The sequence below is a fragment of the Danio rerio genome, chromosome 8, assembly GCF_052040795.2.
Source record: "Danio rerio strain M-AB ecotype USA chromosome 8, GRCz13ab, whole genome shotgun sequence".
NCBI classification, from domain to species: Eukaryota; Metazoa; Chordata; class Actinopteri; order Cypriniformes; family Danionidae; genus Danio; species Danio rerio.
Window position 1 is genome coordinate 26,096,338 of NC_141028.1, and position 27,646 is coordinate 26,123,983.

At 36.0% G+C, this 27,646-nt stretch overlaps 2 protein-coding genes across 2 annotated transcripts in view; one reads left to right on the top strand and one right to left on the bottom strand.

Annotated features, from left to right (window-relative positions):
• The first annotated feature begins 9,798 nt into the window (after positions 1-9,798).
• The window catches only part of mmp9 (matrix metallopeptidase 9), a 200,168-nt gene continuing 182,320 nt past the window's right edge, over positions 9,799-27,646 (top strand). Inside the window, exons 1-2 of the mRNA XM_087263050.1 lie at positions 9,799-9,874; positions 26,474-26,675. The gene's annotated coding sequence lies outside the window, so the exon portion shown is untranslated. The remainder of the gene's footprint in view (positions 9,875-26,473; positions 26,676-27,646) is intronic.
• Positions 22,113-27,146, bottom strand: dclre1b (DNA cross-link repair 1B). Its single transcript, NM_001077283.1, is given in 5 exon segments — positions 22,113-23,615; positions 24,332-24,514; positions 24,645-24,810; positions 26,503-26,736; positions 26,985-27,146. Coding segments are annotated over 4 exon segments (1,716 nt in total). The 5' UTR covers positions 26,695-26,736; positions 26,985-27,146; the 3' UTR covers positions 22,113-22,440.

The following is a 27,646-nucleotide window of genomic DNA, read 5'->3' on the forward strand; positions in this document are numbered from 1 at the left end:
TTGGTCATTCTAAAATACCTCACCCAAAGTCTGTCATCAAAGTGATTCAGTATTATCACAGTACCTCCAGAATAGTCTTGAGTGGCTGCACTTTCACTCTCGCACATCCAAAATTCAATACACATTTATTGTGTTTTATCTTTCAAGACGCAAATAATTTATTTTAAAGGAAAAAGGCAAACACTTGCACCTCCTAACCAAATTCCATTTTTTGTTTTGATACAGTGGTCCCTTGCTATTACACAATTCACCTTTCGCGGCCTTGCAGTTTAGCAGATTTTTATTCATTCATTTATTTATTTATTTATTTATTTATTTATTTATTGCAGTTTGACAGTTTTTTTTTTTACAGTGCATTGTGTTCTGTGTCCTGATTGGCTATAAACCATTGTCAATCAATCTCCTCCGTGCCTGCTGTACAGTACAGAATGCGTTCAGTTTACCAAATTTACATAAATCTTTGATCACTAGCAGTGTGACTCTGAAGTGCTGTACTGCATGTTTGCAAGTTTTCTCCCCAACAAACCCCACAATTTCGACGAAACGTTCTATAATGTCAAAGGTACCTGCAGTAGGACCCAAAAGACAAAGAAAGATGCTTACCATCGCACAAAATGTTGGTTTTCTAGACATGCTAAAGGAAGGCAAAGGTTACACAGCTGTAGGACGCCATAAATGAGTAAATTATTCTTTGGTTCGTTACATTCGATTTTACAGCCTTAAAACAACTATAATAATTTAAAAATATAGCTGACTACTTCACGAATTGCCTATTGCAGGTTATTTTTAAAACAAAACACCTACGATTATTGAGGGACCACTGTATTCGTAGGCGGTTTGCCATACAGTAGCAATTTTGTTCTCTTTGACTCACTGGATGGAACCTGTTTTAATCATAAATGTTTTATGTGATATTCCAGTTTTGCTCAGAAGTTTAATCACATTTTTGGATGGAAACATAACTTTTGAACAATTATAGTTGTGTGTGTCATTTCTGTTTAGGCTTAAAAATACAGACTGCAAAAGGCCATCCAGAAAAGTAAACTTCAAGTCAGCAGATGGGCAGAATTTTAACTAAGTGAGAAGTATTGTTCAGACTTGTCCTTTAATCACAGTCTTTTTGTCATTGCCGAACAGCAGAAGAAGAGGAGAACTCACTGCCCAATCAGTGGACTCCCTGGGGCCCGAATGCCGCGCTTCCTTCCTCGAGCACCTGCAGCATTTAATAAGATTCACTTCTGACACATCAGCCGCATCACCTGAACTGAAGCAAGGATTGATGGAGGAAGAGATATATCACTGATACAGAGTTTATTTGTTTTTTCCCATCAACAAAAAACGCATTTGGTAAATTGCCGTCATGCTTGAGGCCTCGGAGTTAGAGTTGCTCTATAATGAGTGGAAGTCTTTGAAATCAAAAGCTATTTTTTTAAACGTAACCAGGGGAGATGGAGACTCACAATTCTGTCAGACTGATTGATGGTCCCTTCAAAGACCACTATATTGGCTTTGAGGGATAATGCCAAATTAATTCCATAAATTACTCCAAAGAACCAGCAAAAGCAATGACTTTCATCTGCAATCACAAAAGAGAAAGAAATCAGCAAAAATACATCTGGATAATTCAGTACAGTTTTGTTTGTACAGAGCTTTTTTATGATATAAACCATTTCAAATGTAGTTACAGTAGCATAATTGAAGGTTCTTGCATATGAGGTGCTGTTATCATCTTTTTATAAGCAAGTCATCTGAAATTTTGATTCAATTTGGAAATGGCATCATTTACTGTATAATATAAAAGTGGAAACCAAAGCAAACGATGATGTTTTCTGGAAAAACTGATCAGATTCAATATATTCCAAATTACCTGGGAAAAAAAGACTTTGTAGCAAAATAAGTGAAGTTTATTTATAAACTAATTTCGAGAGGATCACGCTTAAAATGTTCACGATTGACCACAGCTGGTCCCACATTCATAGGACCCATTAGGACCCAATCCATTAGTGTGTGAGTGTATGGTGTTTCTTAATATTGAGTAACGGATGGAAGGGCATCCCCTGCATAAAACATATATGCTGAAGTGGTTGATGCTCCATTCCACTGGGGTGAACCCTGATATAAAATAATGAGCTGAAGGAAAGTGAATGAATGAATTCAGAGGAGTTCTCGAAACCTACCTGAGCTCAGTCTCGGATGTCACCCAAAAAAACAGGCGGGAGCCCTGGGCTCAAGGATCTTCCTAGCTCAGGGCTCTCTCCCAGAACACCTTACTACCCACCCAAGTAAAATTTTAAGACCTTTAGAATAAGACAAAATAAAATTACAGTCAATATTCATCTATTTCAATGCAGCTAAAACGGCAAGCCTTGACACCAGAAGTGTGGCTTCTGAGGGCAGGACCCTCTAAGCAACAGTGGTTAACACCTCATTATGTGGTGCCCATCTATCTTCTAGGCCCTCAGGAAACCCATCTGCCAACCCCACCACCTGTGGTTCTTCAGTTTCCAGAGAGCTCATCTTTTTGTATTATAATTAGTTATAAATGTAATTTGTAATAATCATTATTAGGCAAATGTGAATTAACAGAATACATTAAAAAACATTTGTCAGGGGAAACATTATTTTCTAGCTTCTCAGCCTCACTCAAACACTCTTTTATCAGGGGTTGCTACTGAGGAGTATTCTCTAATTAATCTGGCATGTGTTTTACCAGCAGATCTGTTTGTTAGTGTACACTAACTCATGCTATTCCCAGAGCTGGGAAACACCCACAAACTAAACACTCACATTGATAGTGTCAGTGTAACCCTGCTAGTTCTATGCTACCCAACCTGCTCCGAGCTGGGATCAAACCGGCGACCTCCCTCATGGGAGTCAGTCGCTCTAACAAGGAGGCTAAAGACCATGGCCTCTAGTGTCTGTTGCTAGAGCACCTTTAGAGGTAAGAGGAGTGAGGTTTACCATACACTTCACTAGCTGGCACCGCTACATCAGTACCTGTAAAGTTTCTGGCCATAAAAAGGTCTTCACTGTTATTACATTTTTGAAAAGAGTACGTTTTTTTAAGTAAGTTCTTGCATCCTAGGCCAGGAATGTATTTAAGGTCTGCTTGAAATACTGGCGTGTTACAGATATGCTTGTTACTTGTTTCAGACATGCTAATAATATTATTCATTCATTAATTTTCTTGTCGGCTTAGTCCCTTTATTAATCTAGGGTCACCACCGTGGAATGAACCACCAACTTATCCAGCAAGTTTTTACGCAGCGGATGCCCTTCCAGCCGCAACCCATCTCTGGGAAACATCCACACATACACACACATTCATACACTACGGACAATTTAGCCTACCCAATTCACCTGTACCGCATGTCTTTGGACTGTGGGGGAAACCGGAGTACCCGGAGGAAACCCACGCGAACGCAGGGAGAACATGTCAACTTCACACAGAAACGCCAACTGAGCCGAGGATCTAACCAGCGACCTTCTTGCTGTGAGGCGAACGTGCTACCCACTGCGCCACTGCGTCACCATAATAATGATAATTATTCATTAAATTACATACATACTCAAAGCGCTTTACAGATTTGCGGGAAATCTCCTCAACCATTACTAGCGTGAAGCATCCAACTTCGAGACACGATGGCAGCCATTCTGCACCAGACCACTCACCAGATCATTGTTGGCGAGCAGAAGCCAAATAGGTGATCTAGAGGCCATGATGGACAGAGGTCAGTAAGCAAGTTTTTCGAAAGACATTCTGGGATTTTTAATGACCACATATAATCAGGACTTTGGTTTAATGTCTCATCAGAAGGACAGAGCTTACTAACCATGTGGTCTCCCATCCAGGTACTAGCCAGCCACAACCCTGCTTAGCATCGGTGGGCCACTATGTGAGGGCTGCAGAAAGCTAGCTGCTGGCTAGAGCTTTATAAAACTTTCTTGTCCTGACATCACCCCGCATTTAACATCACACCACACTACAGTACAGATTTCACATGTCAAGATGCCATCATGCAGAATCGTTCCTATTACATCACTATTCTTGACACACCATCTCATTTACTTCTCATTGAGCTAGGTTTACATAACTTGCTTAGTTTGATTATGTATCCTAAAGGAAACTCAGGCATCCAATGGTATCCAGTTCCTTAAAAAAAAAAAACTTACAACCTTACATTCTCAGAATACAACAAAAAGCTTACTGTATAAATGGTGCTTATTCAAATCTTTCCAGTAAAGCAGTGCCATAAAAATACAAGCATCCAACAACAAAACACAACTGTAACTATACAATAAATACGTAAAAAAGAACAAAAATGGTAAAGGATTCCTCCATTTGATAAAATGGGTAACTCCAGAATGTTTGTCAACATAATTACACTACTAAGCTAATTAATTTTTTCATGTTAAATTGGTAAGTACGTGTTTAATTAGCTTACCAGTGACACTTTTGTGAATTTTTTTAAATTTTTTTTTACAAAAATTAGCCACTGCTCTACTCATTAGTGTTGTGGAGTAAATCATTCAACCCAATCATGCGTCTTTTGTTTTGTTTTATTGAATCAACTAAAAAAAAAAAAAGAATAATAGATGCTGTAAATTAAGCAGTAAATGGTAATGAAAACCAGGAATCAAAACGTTTTTGAAATCAAATAATGTATGTTAAAATGACTACAGTGTTAGACTTTGATGCAATTGTATAGTTATTGACTGCAAAAACGCTACTTTACTGTAAACATTTTTTACAGTTCACTACTGTAAAAGGCTCTGCATTTTGGGGCATTTTAAAACTTTTACAATAACTTAATGCATTTTAGGAATTTGTGATATTATACTGTAATCAAAGTATTCAAGTACTGCTGTTGTAGATGGAAAAAAAAGTGTTGGCAGGTATGGTACAAGATCGTATCACCTGTTTGGAATTTATTAAATAAAGGTTTGGTACTGCCAGTGTTAAGTGTAAATAATTTACAGTAAAAGTAGCCTACTGTAAAAATTGTCATACTGTATAATTCAAATGTGGTAAAGGGTATGCATTTTACCATAAAAAGTAGTTGTGGTAAGCTATTTTGCTGTAAAATGAAATTGCGGTAGGGCCCTGCTACTGTAAAACACATTTACTGATAAATTACTGTAAATGGGCAGTTGTGCTAAATTGCTGGCGACTGTCTAACAGTGTACACTGAATGTTACTGATTTAAGTGCTATTAAAAATCCTCTAGATTTGTATGTCAGTGTATCAGGCTTTGTCCGTTGTCTGTCTTCATCTCAGTAGATGTCGGACTCTTTATAAAACACACAGCTGAAGGCTAGACAGGTCTGAAGACATCAACGTGCTGAAAACACTAATGCTCTTTGTCAACATGCCGTAAGCCAGAATAGCTTTTAAAACACAATACAATACAAGTCACTCCAATGAAAAGCATGAGCTGAAAATAGAGAAACCAGGGAACATTTTCACAAATGTCATCTGAAATCTGGGGCATCGAAAAGTCTAGGAGAAACCAGCCCTCAGACACATTTCATGCACCTAATTGTCTACAGATTTTTAAATAATGTCTGTGTTCGGTGTACAGCTATGACACTCTATTTTAACAATGGCGACATAACGAGACCTTTGGTAGTCTATTCAGAGAACTCATCAAAATAATGGGAGCAAAATAATGGCAACAGAACAAAATTTACATATTCACAATCAAAAATACACAAAATCTCATCTACGCGTTCAATTCAGGCATTTTTGGCCAAACAATGGAATTCATTTGTGAGTGCAGCGAGCAGTTAAATGTGTTTTTCTCAAATTTAAAAGGCACAACACATTCACTGTACTCAGAGGAAAAACCTCATCATCATAAGCCGACTCTCACAATCAGTAGATTGGTGTCCACTGTTAAAATAAATGAAATTATGTTGAAACTATGCTCAAAAAATGACCTATGCTGCTTGTTCAAACTACTTATTTAAAATGAGTTCTTAAATATAACAGTAAGTTTTTGGGGGGATAACTTATTTGTCAAAACTATTGTGTTAACCGATTTGTGATGGGACAAAATTAAGAAGTTATTTCTGCATTTTTAACATTGTAAGCTGATGGCATTTTTCATAAATATCATGTACTGTAGCATCCTTAAAGTTTCACAAGAAGAAACATACTGTAATTTAGAGGAGGTTTTTTTTTTACAAAATTGAGGGAAAAAAAATCTATTTTCCCATTTTACGCAACATTTCCATCATTTATTAAAGGGAACCTATGATGAAAATCAACTTTAGTAAGCTTTTTAGATAGAACTGTGTAGGTATAGTGTGTCCACAGTCATATTGAAGTAATGTAAACACAACAAGTCCCTTTTTTGATTTCCTGACGTTGAAATAGGACCCAAATCCCAAGGATTTTGAGGCCCACTGCATTGTGACATAGGAATGTGGTTTTTCCTGCCCACTGAATTGATTGACAGGCGCCATGTTTCTATAATAACATATACTCGTCCACAAAATTTTTTTTGCAAAGAAACTGGGATTAAAATATCTGTTCCAACTCTCTGTGATTTTTATATATAAGTTTTATAAGATGAAAACGTTTTTAAAACAGAGCATGTTTGTAATAAAGAAAGTAAAATTGCTAATTATTAACTGCTATAATCACCCCGGCCATGTAGAGTCAGTAAACCCACATATATAAGTGTGTGTGTCTGTGTGCAAACAGCAATTGAATGTGACTCATCATTTCAGAACGGCTTGAATAAATTCCACCACAAATACATAGAGTAAACTTACTTGGTATTTTTGACTAATGAGCTGTATTTCAGCTTCATCCATGTCTGTCTCTATCACAGACTGCTGTTTATCTACTGTTATGCATGAGAAGCAGACATGAACGGTGGGCGGGAAGAAGCTACACTGTACTCAGACATGTAAAATGGGCAGATTCTGAACACTATAATATATTATCTGATGGGTATTTTGAATTAAACCTTTACTGACACTTTCTGAAGGCACCAAAGGCTTGTCTTATATATTGTAAAATAGGTAAAAATGTACATTAAAAACAACATAAATATAACAATACTTGTACAATAACAAAACTTTTCACAGTAAAAGGCCTCAATATTCTATATTAAATTGAAGAATGAACAGTTGTAATGTCATTTAAAAAAAATCCGGCTAAAATAAACTTGTTTTGGCTGGTGAGTACCTTTTATCGCTCTGAGGTTAAGGTGTGAATCTTTTCCAGTGTTTACGTTTCTATTTATGGCTATGGGGCCTTAAGCAGAATAAATATATTGAAGAATTGCACCATAGTATAAACTGAAGTGTAATTAATTCTAATTTAAAGTAACACAACACTGTATTTGTTTTGTTTGAAGGGATAGTTCACCCAAAAAGGAAAATTTATGCACAGATTCTTTTTTTCTGCTGAACATGAATGACAATATTTCGAACCTGTAGCCATTGACATCCATATCAGGAAAAACATATAGTATGGAATCAATAGTTTCCGGTTTCCAACATAGTTCTGTTGTGTTCATCAGAATAAAGACGGACAATGTGGAGGGCGAGTAAATGTTATCAGAATATTTATTTTTTGGGTGAACTAACCCTTTAACGTTACATGTTTGTTTGAAACTAAACTGCATAAACTTCTATATAAATCACACACCTTGAGTGCCACACTAGATTGAGATGCCTCCTCAGCTTCTGTTCTCAGCTTCTGTCATTGCTGTATTTTTAGTTGTATGTTTATTTTTCTATTGACAGAAGAATATGCTGGACACACATTACTCCTAAAGTAAGACAGAAAAGGAACTTCACTGTTAGTATCAGGATAAAAGTTTTGTAAAGCAGTATAAAGTAAAATCTAAATACATAATACATTTTTTAATGATTTTATGACTGTCCAGATGATAAATTTAATAGCTGAATCAATTCTCTGTTTGGTGTTTAATGACATTTCCAGATCCTCTTTGCTACTCTCTTTCTCTCAATTGAGTATGTAGTCAAACACACATACACTCTCTTCGTTTTCTTTCTCATTAGGCTCTCTTGGCTCTTGTTGTAAAGGGAGGGTCTCCCTGTCTAGGGCACATCAAAGAGTCTTGCAGTGGCGACAGGGGCTGATGAAATGCTCCATGCCTAATTTAAACCTCCAGAAGCACCACCAGAACTTGGCTCATACTTCCCAGTAAAAGTCACCGTATGGATGGCCTACTTCAGCAAGCAGTCTCAAATCACAAGGGGCTCGGATTCTGACATTACCAATACCCCGTCTTAGAGAAGGACGAGCTGTGTTATGCTTGGAGTGATGATGCTGTATCCTGCACTGCAGATACTGATCTTAGGCCAGAAGTAATTATGCTATTTGAGATCAAACTGAGAAGGGAAAACTTTAAAAGAGAATCAGAAGCTTTCAGCTGCATTTATAGCTTTGGATTTGCTTTATCAAAGTCAAATACAGTTTTTATTGATATGATCGTTTCATTTTGACTGCTTGATTTTTATCACACAAGTTAGGATTTTAATAAGTTATATTTAAGAAATTTTGGCAATACAGCAAAAGTGATTATGCTGAATTATTAAAATGACATGTTAATTTTAAAGGATGTAAACTCTACTGCAACGGTCTCAAACTTTAGCTCCAACCACTTTCAACTCACACCTGCTAAGTCTCTAGCAGTTTTGAACACCTTAATTAGTTGGATCAGCTCTGTTTGATTAGGGTTGGAGCAAAACTGTGCAGAGCTGCGGCCCTCCAGGAATCAAGTTTGAGATGTGCTCTACTGCATCGCAAATAATTATTATTATAATTATGAGTGTAATGTAATTTTTATGCTGGAGTTAAGTAGCTTTCAGTAGTTTTGTCTGTTTTTCTTGAGAGTTGTAGAATCATGTCTAAACCTCAAATAAAGATTTCTTCTGAAACAGTATTTCTTAGTGATTTGTTTGTGAATAATTCAGTGACTGTTCAGTCTGTGATTTATTTTATTCCTAATCTTTCCTTGTTTCCAAACATGCATATTATTTACAGTTAGTTTGTAGAAACAATGATTTTCTCTAATTTCCAAATTCAATTTCAATTTTCTGACTACTATTCATTAATTCATTTGCTTATCGGGTTAGTCCCGTACTCTCTTTATTAATCAGGGGTCACCACAGCGGATACCCTTCCAGCCACATCCCAATACCGGGAAACACCCATACACTCGTGTATGCACACACATACTCTACGTCCAATTTATTAGATTCACCTATACTGCATCTCTTTGGACTGTGGGGGAAATCAGAGCACCTGGAGAAAACCTGCGCCAATACGGGGAAAACATGCAAACTTCACACAGTAACGTCAACTGACCCAGCCGGGGCTCGAACCAGCAACCTTATTTCTGTGAGGTGATCGTGCCACTGTGTCACCCTTCTGACTACTAATGCATTTGAAATTGAGAGCTTTGCTCTGTTTTAATGTTTCCGTCACTATGATACATGAAAAGGCCACAAATAAGTAGAAGGGCACAAAATGACCAGTAGAAGCTCAGATGGACTGTTTCAATTAACCCCAATAGGCCTACTATTCTTAGTATAACCATAAATCTGCTACAAATCTATCATATTGTCTACTTATTTTATTTAATTTATTTTTTGCTACAGTCCTAGTCAAAAATGGAAAAAACACATTAAAGACTTAAATGAAAGTTATAAGCCTCATCTACGAGCTTTTGTGTTTGTTGTTGCCAGATGTTAAGAGTTTAAATTCTCTAACCGCTTTACTTTTAAAAATACACATCTGACAGGTGTTTTACTGTTGCAATCTGGCAACCATAAGCAATATTTTGCGTTTTCTACGCTCGACGGTCGGGACCCTGTGACAAACATGCAGGTATGTGGCGATTTCTTTTACAAAAATTTAGTCGTACAATTATGTACGTGTAATAGCCTGCTTGTGTGTTTCGTGAGTTTATACGTGTTTGCTGTTTGATGAACGGTAAATAAATCCAAACAGGCATTTGTTTGTTGTGGTTGCTAAATAGTTTGTAGGCCTACTCTGTTCGACAATAGTAACGTTATTTTTAAAAACAAAAACATTTGAATTGAGAGAATTTAATGCATTTCTATTTTTCATAATGTATAAGGCAGTGTTTATATGATAAATATAACCCCCTGCAGCTTAAACCACGTGTACTGTGAGTTTGTTAGTGAGGTAAGGTTGCATATTTATGAGGTGCCGTATAGGATTTAAATCAAACTTTGCTTATCAACACATACATAAAACACATGTATATACGCCTATAAATTACTCGCATATACACCTATACTACTGGATGTTCAAAACAACATGGATGAAACTTGTGTATATACATATAAACTTGACGCATGAATACACCCACATACACACGCACATACATATAAACTCGATCCACACATAAACACGCACATACATATAAACTTGCTGCATGCAAACACACCTATACACACTTGCATATACATATAAACTTGATTCTTGCATAAATACCCACATTTACATGTACATACATATAAACGCGCAGCATGCAAACACACCTATACATACTCGCATATACATATAAACTCTGTCTATGCATATACACCCTCAACAACACGCGCACATACACAAACTCACTGCATGCAAACACACCTACAACATCTCGCGCAAACATACAAAAAAAATAAAATAAAAAAATTCACAAACATTTATCACGAATCTGGTTATTGCAAAGCTTATGAAATAGAAATAATGTGATTAATAGAGGGATTAAATATGTTAAATTATGAACATATGTTATATAAAATATTAGTCTATATAAATAGACTATTCAAAATAAGAAATATTTTTATTTAAAACCTTTTCATTTAATTAGGTAATTACATACACAAATATAAATGGACTGATAGAACCCTTAAAGGATGTTCAAAAAGCAACCAGAATTGTAAATATAAATGTATACTCAAACTAGACTCCTCTATTCTATTGAAAATGTTAATGTAGCCTATAGTCTTCTTGTTTTGTTTTTTAAATTTTTATAATTATTATGCTTTTTATATGTTTTTACAATGTGGGTGTCAAAATTGCAAGATTTTGGTATCATTTTGATTGTTAATTATTCAAAAAAAAAAAAAAACGCTGATTAAAAATCTCTGCTCATCATGTTGGTCAAGTTAACCCCCATGGAAAAGCTATATATATTATCTGGACACTCCTTTTGTGTTTAATAACACAATACTATATAATACAATACTATATAATACTAATATTTTTACAGCAGCTGGCATCCAGCATTTTGGTGCATTAGCCTGTTTATTGGTGACAGGAAAACCCACTTACGTGCATTCCTGCCCCCTACTGGACATAAGTGTGTATCATAACCCTTGACGAATAGTGACACCAATAATAAAACAAACATGAAAAACTAATATTAGACAAACATATTTTATTCAAAATGATTACTTAAGCAACTTTATATTTATTAAACCATAATAACATTTCCAATAATTTAATTGCATTATAAACCTTTAATTTTGCAGGAGCGTTCCTTTGCATTACCTTTTTATTTATTTATTTTTTGTAATTAGCGTAATCAATTTTTTATAATTCAACAGAGGTAATTCCTCTATTAATCACATTATTTCTGTTTCTTAAGGTTTGCAATAACCTGATTCATGACAAATAATAATCTTGTTCATTACACTCAAAGGACTTTTACGTTGAAATTAAACGACTTCCTTTTAAAGTGAAATAACTTCCTTTTACTGTGAAAATTCATGCATACACACGAAACCACTTGCATATATGTATATACACAACTAACTGTATATATGTTTGTGAATTTTATTTTGTATGTTTGCACAAGTGTCATTTGGGTGTTTATGCACACATCAAGTTTATATTCTTATGTGAGAGTTTATGGGTGTATATGCATAGATCAAGTTTATATGTATATGCGAGTGTGTATAGGTGTGTTTGCATGCAGCAAGTTTATATGTATGTGCGTGTGTTAATGTGGGTGTTTATGAGTGGATCGAGTTTATATGTATGTGCGTGTGTATGTGGGTGTATTCATGCGTCAAGTTTATATGTATATACACAAGTTTCATCCATGTTGTTTTGAACATCCAGTAGTATAGGTGTATATGCGAGTAATTTATAGGCGTATATACATGTGTTTTATGTATGTGTTGATAAGCAAAGTTTGATTTAAATCCTATACGGCACCTCATACATATTCGTTCATTTTTGACAACTTTATTTTTAAATATATTGTTTAACTTTAACTGTATTGTGTGCCACGCTATTTGAGTATTCGTTCTGAAAACGCATGTATGACTTCAAAACAACAATAATGCTGATCTCCATGAGATGCTAATATGATTTCTCTATTTAGAATTTGCAAAGAATACTTTTCTGAAATCATATTAAGAAACCAACTTTACTTCTGATACCACTTACAGGCCAAGAAAGAAAGAGAGTATAAAAATACTCTTTCATTATGAATAAGGAATTGTCATTTGTTCTAACTTTAAACAAATTAGTCATTGTGGCAGGTATAACCATTATGCAGCATGTTGAAGACGTAACAACGCTACCCTGAAATTTAGGTAATAAAACGGGAAAAAATGGACAATGTTGACTAAATACAATAAAAAAGATATTTAAAACAAAGCTAAATAATAATTAGACAGGTATTAGACATATACAAATATCAGACAAAATAAGCATTTTTGTTAAATTATGTTTATTGTTATTTTTTTTAAATATCAATTGTTCATTAATTCAGATTGAAAATAATTTAAATGAAAGTTAATGAATAGAATCAACAGATCTGAATCTGAAACCTACGTATCTTCCATACAATATTGGTTGAAGTGTCTAAAACGCATCATTGTATTGTATTTGTCACTAATGATAACCTACAGAAAAAGCAGTACAGTAAATTTTAGAATGATAAATAAAAAGTGGCAGTGCTGTTATTGGAATTCTTGAATCAGATTCGAGAACCAGGACTGTTGTTTATTGGCTGTTTGGTTTGTGTGGATGGTGGAGAACCCACCGGTCAAGTTGATAAAGTATATAATAATTTGGACACCACCCAGAAAATAACATCATGCCCCTACAGGATGGGTCAGTGACATTTTAACAAGGTTTTCTTTTCCCTCAAGACACTCGGTGTAAATGTCTTGCCCCTGTCTGACTCCCTTAACTGGCACTTTCCAACATAGACTAATGGGGTGTAGAAGGAAGCTATTAGATCTGTCCCTTCAGTAGATCATGGGCAAATGTGTCGTTTATTTCTATTTGTCTTTTGCTTCTCCGATAGACAGGAAATGCGGGGCTTTTTCGGCTACCAGCAGGGGTTCTGTTACAAGGTTGATGGACTCAAGGTCAGGCAGAAAACTGTTTTTGTGGCCACATGTTTGAAATTCAGTCTGGCATATAGTCAATGTCAGTAGTAGAGCCTTGTATGAAACACAGCTCACAAAACACTCTCTTTTAAACCAAGATGGTTATTGTCAATCAGGGATGTCAGGTATGTAGCTGATTTTTTAAATTAAAGTTTTGACCTGTCTTGTTTTGATTACAAAATGAAAGAACTCAAATTGTCATGCAAAATCCATTAAACTGCCTGTATGTTGAATGGTTTACATTTAGCATCACTATATTTAGTATTTACAGCCTCAAATGCAATGTTTTATGTTCAAAATATGAGCATGATTGTTTGAAACTGACTGAAACAAACATTCAGTTAACAAAAAATATTTAGTCACAGGGTGGAAGTGGTTAGCACTGTCGCCTCACAGCAAGAAGGTCGCTGGTTTGAGTCCCAGCTGGGCCATTTGGCATTTCTGTGTGGAGTTTGCATGTTCTCCCCGTGTTAGTGTGGGTTTCCTCAAGGTGCTCCGGTTTCCCCCACAGTCCAGAGACATGCGGTAATTGGATGACCAAAATTGGCCCTAGTATATAAGTGTGTGTAAATTCGAGAGTGTATGGGTGTTTCCCAGTAATGAGTTGTGGCTGGAAGAGCATCCGCTGTTTTAAAACAGCTCATTCTGCTGTGGCGTCCCCTAATAAATAAGGGACTAAGCAGAAGAAAAATGAATGAATACTTAGTCACAGTTTGGACTAGGGCTGTGCGATTAATTAAAATCAAATCATTTTTGAAATTTTTGATGTTGCGATTAGCTTGCGATCGCAAGAAGCTGTGATATGAAATATATTTGTATTTTTTAATTAACTAATGTAATTTAATTTCCCCTGCCCAGAGCAAATGGTAACTGCTGTCTGTGTGTGATAGTCTTACTAGCCAATTGAGTTAGAAACAAAGTGACGAGTGTCTTGCTAAAAAGTCAACTGAAAGTTTTGCCAGTGACTCTCAATTTAGTAGCAAGCACCAGCAAAGTACAATTTCAGAGTTGTTCCAGCCATGTTAGTTTGCTGAGTGTTCTGTATTTCTATAGTTTTTTTTTTTTTTTTTTAATAAGCTACACTGTTTCCCTAATTTGAGTTTAACTTGTTTACAGAAAGGTAAGGTCATTTTATTTGTTTGCTGTAGAGAAAAATGAAAGTTTCATTTCTGAATATTTAAAAAAAAACATTTGAATAAATGTTTAAATATCTTTTCAGTTCCTTTTTATCTAACACTCACTGCATTTTAGCAATAAGAAGATACAATTCAAGTTTTTGATCTGAAGCTTGACCACAAAATTAAATCTAAAATCTGTGCAATTGGTGGAAAATATCAAATCGCAATTTTTTTTTGACAGATATTGCGATTTGATATTTTCCACCAATTGCACAGCCCTAGTTTGGACACAGTTTTATGTACTAGCTTTTGCTCTATTTTAAAAAAGAAAATAATCCCAAACTGTTGTTAATTATTCATCTTGTTGTAATTGTACTGAAAATTACTTCTTTTTTTTAAAGAATTCTCGATCAGCAAATTTGACTCTTTCAGATTAAACTGAGAGCTGGCCTTGGCCTTGAACTTGTCTGTCTTGGCGTACTCTGGTCTCAGCCTTAGTTAAGCTGTTTTTTTTTTTTTACACCGATCTTTTGGCATATTAAGTTTTGATCATTTGGCTATGGTTAGTGAACTACTTTTAAGCTATTGTCTAGACCTGGTAACCCTGCTGTTGGTCAAGGTGAAATCTGAATGGAAAATATTTAACCTTACAAAATTTAACGGCATATAAAAAATTATTGCATTTTGACCTTGCAACTTCAACAAATATTGTTAAATATGTAACATAAAGTAATGACATTGAAGTGTCTGGGGCTGAGTATATCTAAATTTTGGGGTTATAGATTATAGATTTCTTAGTTTGTTCATTTAAAGTAATACAGCATTTGGTTATTATTAGTTTAAATATGTATTTAATAAGTATTTAGATAAAGTTGTTTCACTGCCTGTGTTTTTAGCATCACAAATGCTGGCGGCTGTCGAGTTGTTCAGAGTGCAGCCATGAACACAGAAGGACACTCTTTGCTCATTGGCGACTTGTTTGGTACAAAATAATTAACTTCAATCACAAAATAAGGGGATTTGATGTCGATAATGGTATTATTATCCGCTCTTCCTTTTAACCATCCAGTGATAACTCAGAGAGGCTGATTAAATTTCACATTTAGGCTGATAAATCTCTGGCTGTCTGTGGTGAGTCAGTCTGTTGTTTCCCTGTGGCAGTGGAGCCAGCGGTTTGCTGTCATTCCAGGGTGTTTGCCTGATGCAAGGTTGCCTGTGCTGGATCTGCTCAGTCTAGAGAGAGTTTTAATGTGGATTTGGGCTCATCTGTAATGCAAAGAATCCCCCTGGTACACCAAACCATTCATCCTTTATGAGCAGAAAGAGCATGTGCTGAAACCAGAGGTGAATTAAACATCACAGCTATTGGAACGCCTGGCTTTAGTTGTGTATTTCTTAGCACAGTGCCATTCGATTCCAATCACACAATCCCTTGGTACGTGGATACAATGGCAAACAGAAGTGTTTGGACTACCGAAATATGTATTACCTGCTATGGGGAATATTAAATCACAAACCTCTGACTTCTCTATCGGTGGTATGATGGAAATAAATTAGACATTGATCCTCTATTATTTTATTTATATCTGTCGCAATACGAGGCGGCGATATCAGTGACAGGGACAAATATTTGCAGACAGTCACAGAAAAGTAGTTTGGTGAAACTTTCGATGAGGACATATACATTTATCTGAGGAAAAGATGTGATAAAACTGCTATGAATCTGTCATGGCTGTAATACATCCCTTTCCACAAATATCAGTGGAGTTGCTTGTGACTGTTGTAACTGTTTTTTAGACACCCACCCATCTGTGAAGCATGAGCATATGACAGATTGAGCAGAAGAAGGGCTGATTCTCTAATGTCTGCTAATCTAATCAGGCTCTCAGTGGTGTTAATGTTCCCTCTGCCACAGAAGTTCTGCCTTGGGAGGTCCAATTTCTGCAAACCATTATTTCAATTTAATAGCAAATTGTATTCAAGATTAGGTTTGCTGTTTATTCTAAGTTGAAAAGAATTGGATTATTATCCCATGACCGCAATCAGTACTTTCTTAAAGTATTTTCTGTGCAGTTGTAAAATTAGTAAGATATTTAATGAGTTTATGCACTGTACACCCGCCGGCCACTTTTCACCTCTTCAACTGCTTGTTTAGTCCAAATGAGATAATCACATGGGAGAAACTGCGTTTAAGCAATAGACATTGTCAAAACCTTCCATGTGACCTCCATATGTTGCATTCATACGAGACTTTTGAGCACCAAAAAACTTCTGCCTACTAGCCAAGACGATCTTACTAGCTAATTAAATGAGCACACTTTTATTCTGCCCAATCAGAATTGCTCAACCGAATTATGTGGAATGCCCATAATAAAAAACAAACAAATAGGAAAAAGTGGACGAGTGGGATGATAGTGTCTGCTGCTTCAGAAGCATTAATAGACAAATTGATATGAAAGAATAGACATGGGGCATAGGTGAATTGTGTGTAAATGAGTGTGTATGGATGTTTCCCTGTGGTGACCCCAGATTAATAAAGGGATTAAGTTGAAGAGAAAATGAATGAATGAATATGAAAGAAAAACAGTACGGCGGTAATATGGCAATATCTTGGTTTGGTACACCAAACAAAAACAGCTAATTTGTAAGAGCTGTCGCTAAATTGTTCCACAGTACAAGGAAGTACAACAACCAGCTTTTAAAAATCACCACATGCAGCTATATTAGGAGCATCTTGCTAAAAAGAGCATCATCTAAAAGTATTGCCAGTGACACTCAGTCTAGTAGCAAGCAAAGAACAATATTAGAGTTGTTTGCTAATATATTGATATATTTTCACTTCCCTTTTTTAATAAACACTTTGCATTTTAGCAGTAAGAAGCTATAATACATATTATTGAGCTGAAGCTTGACAACAAAATGAAATTACAAATCAAATCGATATCGCAATATCTATCAAACAAACAAACAAAAAAAACGCAATTAGATATTTTCCCAAAATTGCACAGCCCTAATGGACACCAATAATCCAATTTTAATGTGATTAAGACAACACTGATTAGGGGTCTGCCATGTAAACTGAATTTTTTATTTTCATTCATTTAATCCGATTAAGGTCATAATCAAACTAAACATAAAAAGAATTACGACATCAGGTGTATGTTGATTTTAGTCGCATCATTAAAGTGCAGTACAGACATGTAAACACCGCAATTAAACTATTACTGTTGTCACTTTCCATTAAAACAACACTCTTCCAGCAGTTCATACTCGCATCCAATATTTCGTTTGTCACGGGGGGTATATGCATGAAATGTTCCTGAATGAAAGTGCCAAACTGCATTTAAAGTTGACAAAAAAAAAAGAAACGTCCGAAATTACATGAAACTCTGGAGGAAATGTGGATAGCGTGTTGACACAATGACGTTAATCGAAATATGTGCTATAACGTAAAAACGGGATCATGAAAGGAACATTTAAAAAGCAACTCATGTAAACAACTTATTCATATTATTGTCTTATTCAGATTAAGGCAAATAATTCGATTACTGATGTCCATATAAACATAGTCATTGTCATTAGTGTTAACAGCATCACAATCAAACGATGTACAGTTCTGCCCACATCTGATACTGAAGACATTGGGTAATCTTGGATTTCATCTATAATATCGTAACTTGTGTTCTGAAGATGAATGAATGTCTCGAAGGAGTAGAATTTTCACTTTTGGTTGAATTAACCCTTTATGTGACTTTGAATGTGACAGATAATTAGTTAATTCTTACCGGTGCTTAAATGAATAAGATAATAATCCGTATTTGACAGATTCTCAAGCCCAGTGTCCTCCCCTTGTTGAGAGAGAGGTTTGACTTCAGGGTTTAGCCTGGCCCTGCAAAACCTCCCTGCCCCTGTTTCTCTTTATCTGTAGTAGGACAAGGATATGGAGTTGGGGTGGTGGAGGGATACTGGAAAATTGGAGAGATTCCAGAGGGAGGATGTGTTTGATTTATTTATAGGCATTCTCTTTTCCACTGATTGCATAATAGTGTGATTTCTAATGCTGGACTGGATGTGTCAATCAAACCGAGAAACTGCTGATTAGTTGGAATTTGTATTCACAGGCATTTCTAGTTTTTATAGAGAACAAAGAAAATGTCCAAGTAGAGGCAGTTCTGCAGACAAAATCAACTTCTTGATGCAAGATTTCAGAGGAGTATGGCCAGACTGGTTTATGACAGTAGGAAGGCAACTCTGACAAATAAGCACTCATTATAACATATTACTTTGAACCAGATGAGCTACAGAAGCAGGAGACTACCCCTTAAACCCCCAAAAGCCCTCACCACATCCTACTGTTGCTGTTCATTTTCATCCCTTTGACCCCACAAGTTTGATAAACCACCATGTCACAAATCTGGATTCTTGAACATGATAATGACTATGTTTACATGAAGATTAGTAATGGAATTATTTGCCATAATCTGAATAAGAAAATAGTATGATAAAGGTGTTTACATGAGTTGCATTTTGAATGTTCCTTTCATGATCCCGTTTTACATGTTATCTCATAATTCGATTAACGTAATTATGTCACCATGCTATCCACACTTCCTCTTGAGTTTCGTGTAATTTTGGCTGTTTCATTTTGAATTTGTTGACTTCAACTGCAGTTAGGCACTGTCACTTTCATTCAGGAACATTTCAAGCATGCCCCTGTGACAAATAGGATATTGGATTCGAGTATGAACTGCTGGAAGAGTGTTGTTTTATGGAATTTACCATATATATGAATATTGCATGCCATATGAAAAAAAAACTCTGCATTTCATGATGCAGGTGTCTGTGATCCTTCACTGACTCAATGGGTGCAGAGAATAGTATGAAACAGCCATGTGTGTAGACTTTCCTGTCGCAAAATGTGGCGACATGACGGTAATAGTATTAAATAAAAAATGTTTACATGTCTGTACTGCACTTCAATAATGCAACTTAAAATCAGCATACTCCACGTCTTAATTCCATTTTTTTAGTTCAATTATGACCTTAATCGGATTAAATTAATCAAATCACTGTTTTGGTAGACTCTTAAACAGAGTAGTGTCTTAATCGTTTTAAAATTGAATTATTGGTGTCCATATAAACAAACTTAACGAGTTCACTACACTTCAATGCCTACCATAGCCACTAGATCTCAGTTGAACACCCCTTTTTAGTGGCAGTATAAACACAATTTTAATGTCAGTATAGACTTTCCTCTGAGAAGATTTTAGCACCTTTGTGGTATCTATGCTACAAAGATTAAGACCGTTCTGAAGGCAAATAATGTCCATTCCAGTTCTAGCATGGTGCACCTAATAAATTGGCCAGTGAGTGTACTGAAAATGTGGATGAGATTTAGAACATTAAACTGCTCTGCCACCTTGTGGAGTGCCTAAAACAGTGCTTCACTTTTCGCTCAGCCTTACAAGAAAGTGACAGTTCCCCTAAAACATTCAATCATTTACTCTTTTACTTTTCAGATAGCATAAAAGCAGTCAATGCATCTCGGGTGCTAGGTGCTCAGGTGCTTTAAGGAAGACACTGAACACGATTACTATTCTGCCACAATGATATGTTGAGATACATTTAATGTGTGGAGCAATGAGAACACACTGCACAGCAGCTTGTGGGCATCATCAGTTTGGTTGATTTGAAGGGTGGAGAGCTGAATCAGGGATGCCTCCTACACATGTTGAGAATCACTGCCCTAAAGAAATTATTAAGAAATTAGAGAGCTGATTCATCAAAGTATTGCGTAAGGGCATTTTTTCCATTAACGTTTAGTGCCGTGAGCAAGCTAATATACTCAAATAGACAGGCTATCTTTATGATATAAAGAGAATATGCCAAAGAGGTTGGTGCTAATTTAAAAATGCCACCAAAAGTTATTACTTTAATAATGCTTAAATGATGAGGTCATTACTTTTTACAGCTTCCACTTGTTTTCATCCCATACCTGTTTGTTTTAGTGTGCATAACATTTCTCAAATTAAATAATGGATGTTTAGTTAATATTAAGCACACAAACCTGCATTTTTTATAGTGAAGAGAATGGATTTTCTATGTTTCAAGATTCAGAATTGTTTAATAACAAAACAAAAAAAAATGGTGTAGGATAGAAATTCATTTATTTGATGTGTTTTATTCTTATAACAGGAACTTGAATTGTAAAGGACATTTTTTTCATTTATGTTATTAGGAAAAAACCATATATATATAAGAAAAAGTGGGTTTAATGTAAAGAAAATATTTCAATCTTTTCAAACAATCACAAAAAAAGCACTTAAAACATGTAATTCTCTGAAAACATTTAAATTCATGTAAATGTCAATTTTTTTTATATTTTCTTTGTCAGAAAACTTTTTAAAGGAGTTTGCATGTTCTCCCTGCAAAGCGTGGGTTTCCTCCACAGTCCAAAAACATACAGTACAGGTAAATTGGGTAAGCTAAATTGTCCGTAGTGTATGAGTGTGGGTGTGGATGTTTCCCAGAGATGGGTTGTGGCTGGAAGGGCATTTGCTGCGTAAAAGCTTGCTGCATAAATTGGCGGTATATTCTGCTGTGGAGACCCCGGATTAATAAAGGGACTAAGCTGACAAGAAAATGAATGAATGAAAACTTTTTGAGTATGTAATACCTCTTGTTCATGTGGCATTGAATTAATAAAGTAACCTCAGCAGATATTCTGACTGGATGTATTTAGTCTAATTGTATTCAGTTGTGGGTTCACTTTTGAGCCACTCCAGCCAACAGCAGAATGGTAACTACCCTGCAAGCTGGGGATAAAGTAAGTAAGGCCCAATCTGATCGGTCAAATTTAGATAACCAATGCTTAAATGTAATTTATCACAAATGTTTGCCTATAGTGCATATACAATTATTGCAATAATCATTTTGCAACATATTATGCAGCAAGACTTCATACTACCATGATATTAAGGTTTGAATTGCTTTAGCTCAATGGTCTCAAACTCAATTTTGAGGTTGGCAGCTCCAACCACCTCCAACTCACACCTGCTTAGTAGTCTCTACTAGTCTTGAACACCTTGATTAGTTGGATCAGCTGTGTTTGATTAGACTTGTAGCAAAACTGTGCAGAGCTGCGGCCCTCTAGAAATTGAGTTTGAAACCTATGCTTCAGCTCAGTGTTTCTCAACCATGTTCGTGAAGGATCACCAACACTGCATGTTTTGGATGTCACCAATTGTCTGTCACACCCATTACAGGTCTTTTAGTCTCTGCTAATGAGCTGATGACCTGACTAAGGTGTGTTGGATTAAGGAGACATGGAAAATGTGCAGAGCTGGTGGTCCTCCAGGAACATGGTTGAGAAACACTGCTTTAGCTCATACATGAACTTGATTTTTGCACAAGTCCTGTAAGATATAATGAAGACAACTCCCATGATCCCACAATCACAGTGTCATCATTTGTTTGTTGAGAATACTTGCCCTCTAGTGGCAAAAATTACATATTTTATTTAAGTAAACTACATATTTAATAATAATAACTAATTATCATAACCAACAAGAAAAAAAAATCCTCTCAGCCTGAAAAACAAGAAACTATTTTAATGATATTTCTTCAACATCTGAAAACAAACATACCACAATACAGTGCTTAGTTTTGCTACATATGAATACAAAGGCATGCAAAACAAACATTAATATATGACAAACATTGTGAATAATAACATCAGCAAAATAATGTCTTCAACAGCTTTTGGCTAACAATGTGTAAAAGAATTAATGCTTGGCACAGAGCTAATGATTTGGAGACTTAACCACAATTCTGTTCACATTACAATACATGATAATCAACCATTCACATAAACCTAGCTGCAAAAGTGGTTATTAAAATCACCAAAAATGCTTCAATTAGACATGAGGCGCTTTATAGCAGCTTCAAGAGGATCACCCACGGGTTTAGGGAGATCGACGGGATTAAGGCGATAATTTTCACAAAGTCCCCTCAAGACCTGGCCTTCTTTGAGTTCCTCAGCAGGTATGGTGAAGTTCTCAAGGAGCCAGTGCTCAAACTGCTCACTCTCTAAAGTGATGGGGATAGCAGAGGTCACTGATTGTGGATTAGGTAGTGTGAGTGCAGCTGCAGTGGTAAGACTGGTCTGGTCATGCATACTGTCCATCGAAGAGCACATTTCTCCAGAATTGGTGCTGCCCATTTCAGGACTCTTTTCCTTGGATGATTTTGTTGGACTTTCATGATCACATTCGTATATAAGGCTTGGATCAGGCGATCCTATACCTTTACGTGTACTAACAGATTCATTGTCATCCATGGTGAGGCTGCTGGTGACCGTCACAACATCTTCAGATTCAATTCGGATGAGTTTCAAACGTTTGTTGCCCTGGTCATTATCTCTATGGTAGGAGTTGGTGCCCATGTCTAGAAGAATGCAATCAGAGTCAGAATTTCTGTCTGTAGTATCATGATCTATCTCAGTATCATTTGAATCCATGTCATCATGATTGGGTTGGCTTAATTTAGTCTCTGGAGAGTCAAACACCACTCCTCGCACCTCTGGTCGTGAGGTTCTCTGGATCATGCCATTTGTTGAGCTTCGAATATTTGAGTTGGTCATCATGTACTGCTTGACTGACTCTGGAATTACCACTGCTTTTGGCTTCTTGCGAGGGCTCAGGAGGGAAGAAAAATAAGGCAGGCAGTTGCCTACTATGGGCACCAGTGAAATAGGAGATAGGGCAGAGACAAAGTCCTCCAGTTCTTGGTAGGAAGAATGGTCCGAGTAAGGCACCACATAAACATTAGGGTGGCAGGAGACCATAGGGCGGCTGGTGGGCAATATAGCAATGGTAGACTGCAGTTTGTTCCATGCCATTAGGTTGGAAGCGCTGATCATAGACTGATTGACCACACGAATACGACCTGCACCAGAGTCTGTGGTGAAAACATCAGGGAGCTGCAGAACACGCAAGGTTTCCAGGCGCTCTCTGTCCACCTCAACCCATGTTTTAAACTCCATGGCAAGGTCAACCAGCAAGGACTCTTTACCCAGAGAGTAAAGACCTGATGACAGATAACATATTTAATGCAATTTCAAATATTTCAAAATTACTCAAAACTAAGAGTACATTTACAGTAGGGCTTAAATTGTACACTGCCAATTCAATAATATCCCAATACATGTGAGTATATATTGAGATGAGTATTGCAATTACAGTGGTTCCTCTTTTCTTACAAGAGTTACGTTCAAAAAATAACCTGCAATAAGCGAAATCCACGAAGTAGTCAGCTTTATTTTTTTTACAATTATTATAGATGTTTTAAGGCTATAAAACCTCTCACTACACACTTTATATACTTTTCTCAGACAGACATTACCATGTTAACTCTTCTCTCTTGTTTAAACACTCTTAAACTTTTGTAAAAAAGTCCAGTATTATAAAATAAAACCAAAGATCAAAACCTGCTGTCAGACGCAAAGTAAACAAACCGGCAGACACAAAATGTTCCTTCAAATCAATTTGCTTGCACATTTGGAGTAGTGGTCCTTCTCTATTGACATCTGTTTGACAGTTTTAGCCACAATATTATTAAATCAAAACACCGTCAATTTGCTAAGTGCGAATAATGTGCAAAAAGCCCCAACTCAAATTTCAGTACATCAACATACCGAAATAAGTCTGGTAAACTTCTTGCTCACACAAACTTTAAATAAGTTATGCTTTTTAAAAGTCCGAACAAAAACATAATATTTTGTTAGAGTTAAAAAAAAGTCTCACCAATGACTACAGCATATCCAGGATGATCCCTGATGATCTGTTTGATTTGTTGTGTGGCTTGTTGGCGAGAAGGTAAGGCTCGAGTCGGGTCACAGTTTGTGTTGTCCAAATACAGAACATCAATGTTAATGTGGTTTTGAAGACATGGCACACGGAGCATTGATGGGGTGTAACGGAAATCACCTGAGTTAAAACAGAATAAATTATCCGTTAAAATACAATCTCAATACTAAGAGCTGACAGACTTGTTGTACGATAACATTGTTTTTTTTTTTTTTTGAAGACTGTATGAATTTTGTTTTTCCAAACCTACCAGTGTAGAGTCTGGTGCCAAAGTATCCTTGAAAAAGGAACATAACTGCACCAGGACAGTGATTGGCATCTATTAGATTAACAGTCAGTCGTTCTTTTCCAAGGTCATCAAGCATTAGCATGTGATCTTGACCAATCTCCAGAGGACGAATCCATTTCTGTTTGATCTGAATAACAGAGCACAATTTGTAATTTTATACAGCTTGATCAGTCTAACAAACAAAACAATACTCAACATCCAGGGAATTTATCATTTTTCATTAACTTTTTTCTGGTCAAGTTTTCAACCTGCCAAGATGCCAAAGACCGCAGAATGGTTTTGTTATATTGAGTGAGTAAAAAGTGACATTAGAAATATGCTTTTTGCTGAACGATGTAGACTTACGATGTATCAAAGCCAAAGCACATACTCGCAGTATTTACTGAAGACTAAAAGTTTCATATTTTGACACACTGTTGATTTAGTATTAATGTATAAACCGGACGACAAAAAACAAACATCTACAGTTCAACTGTTTGCATATGACATTATATACATATTATTCCAAATCAGTTCTTAAACTTCATATATAATAATTTTGTTATTAGCTATATTTCCATCCAACTTTATGCGTATTTTGGACATGTGCATTAAAAAAAAACTGTTGGAAATGGAAACGGCAAGATGTGCAACAATTTTGAAAATGCGCATAAAGTATGAGCATAACTGAGTAGGATAAACTTTTCATCAGATAAAAAAGATGTGCATAAACTATGATGGAAACACTTTTACCGAACAAATTCCAGTGTGTGCATTAAATGTGATTTTGTTATAAGAGATCATGTGATGATAAAAATGTGTGTAAATGGACAAACCAGCTGGCTGAGCACACTAAAACATCTGAAATGTTGATTTGGTCATTCTAAAAAGGCATAACTATTTCAGTATTAGTGTTATTATATTAATAATGACCTCCAGAACTTTCATGAGAGTCTGTGCTTCATGCCTTCAAATGCCATCATGCGTTCATTGCGTGTAGGCGTTGTCTTCTAAGACGCTAGTCAATTGTTAAATAAGGAAAAGATTCAAGCAGCTTCTCCTACCGCAGCAAATTTCATTTTTCCAGTTTAGTTTTGCACATAATTTTATTTTGCATCTTTGGATGGAAACATAGCTATTGTTAATTACACATATTACTATTCCAACAAATATAGATTCTCTCCAAATAATAAACTATTCAACCTTTAAAACACTGGTATTGTGTTGTCTAAAAATGATTATAAACGTATATGAAAACATGGAATCTTTTGTTATTCTGACCAATTTTTATTTTCTGCAATAAATGACATTTTGGCTATAATTTTAGCAGATCTCCCATTAGTAGTTTGCATAAACAATTACAGTTCATTCAAACATATCTATACATTGTAAATCAAGAGAAATAGCTAATTTTCAAATGCTCTTTTTTTATTCATAGCTTCACACACACAAGGTGAAACAAACGGATAATAGAACTAAGATAAGTTAAGTGTACTAAATCTACATATTTTCAAAACTTAAAAAAAGCTGACAAAAAACACAAAGCTAATTTGATACCACTCAAATTTAAGCTGTTAAACAATTTGTCTTTCCAATATAAATTACTACTATATAAATACATATATTATTATTAAAGTGTAATATTAATAATTGCTATTAATAAATTCTATTCTTCTGTTTAGTCCCTAATTAATCAGGGGCCACAGTGGAATGAACCGCCTATTACTCTGGCATACTAATAAATTCTTGCATAAAATATTCAACTTAAAGCAGTTCTGAAAAATCAAACAATAAACTCTACTTTTCCTCAGTTTGCCTCGCTGGTGTGCAGTGATCTCACCTGCAGTTTGAGCCGGAGGAGTTTGGCGGTAAGAGGGGAGCAGTAGATGGGTCTGTGGCTCCAGGTGGATGACAGGCCACAGGTGTGATCCGAGTGCATGTGGGACAAGAAGAACAGGCGGACGTGAAGGCACTTGCGGAGCTGCCAACAGTCCACAGCTATAGGAGTGTCCGGTAAGACTTTCCCGTTCATTTTCTGCTGCTGGAGAGCTCAGACTTTACCCGCTACTCATTTCTAAAGAGACGTGATGACAGAAAAATGCGTTTCAGTTGATTTTGCTGGATTTGTTGATATTCGAAAGCGTCAATTGTCAAGCAGAACTGTCAGAAATGTAAACAAACAATATAATGTGCACTTGCGAGGGTTTATAACATAGCAAAATATCTTGACATCTTAAGCACACAGCGTTAGCAATAAACAAATGACACTGAATGTTTGAGCTTTACACAATGCCAGACAAAAAGGTAAATGTAACAGCATGCCTGTGAGTGTTCATCCGAGAGTGTTAGCAGGCCGGTTAGCTGGGCAGGTGATGAGGATGTGTTGTATTTGTGCAGATGAGCGCCATGCTAAACCCACACACTGGGCTTTCGACAATCGCGGTGTGTCAACAAATTCAAAAGATTTCAGCGCGCCTTTGTGAGGCACTTCTGAACGCTGCTATTTGGTAGTGCTGGTTTGTCCGCCAAAAACAATCCACGCCTCCGTGTTGCGCATGAGCCAGTGTGACGTCACTGCTGACGCGAACGCGCGGATGTCGGGTCTTTCTTGGTTTCTCTGCTCGTGCTGTGCATAAAAAATTACAATGATATATAATAATAATGAAATAAAATGCAAATGCTAGTTCTTTCCAGAATTATTAGCATATTAAATTAGATTGTTTTTTTTCTAGTACTTATCAACATACTAAAATTATTATATTATAATTGTCTATAATATTTTTTGTTCTTTCATTCTGTTCTTCTTGTACTGTGTGCTTTGAGAAACAGCAAATTATATTATTAACAATGAAACCTTCAAATAAAGCACTTTAGGGTTTGTTTACACTTGGTAGTTGTCGTTTGATTAAAATAAATTTGGTGTGACTCCTTTTAGTATGGTTCATTTGACTAAGTGTGAAAGCTTACTCTGAATCGGAGCAAAC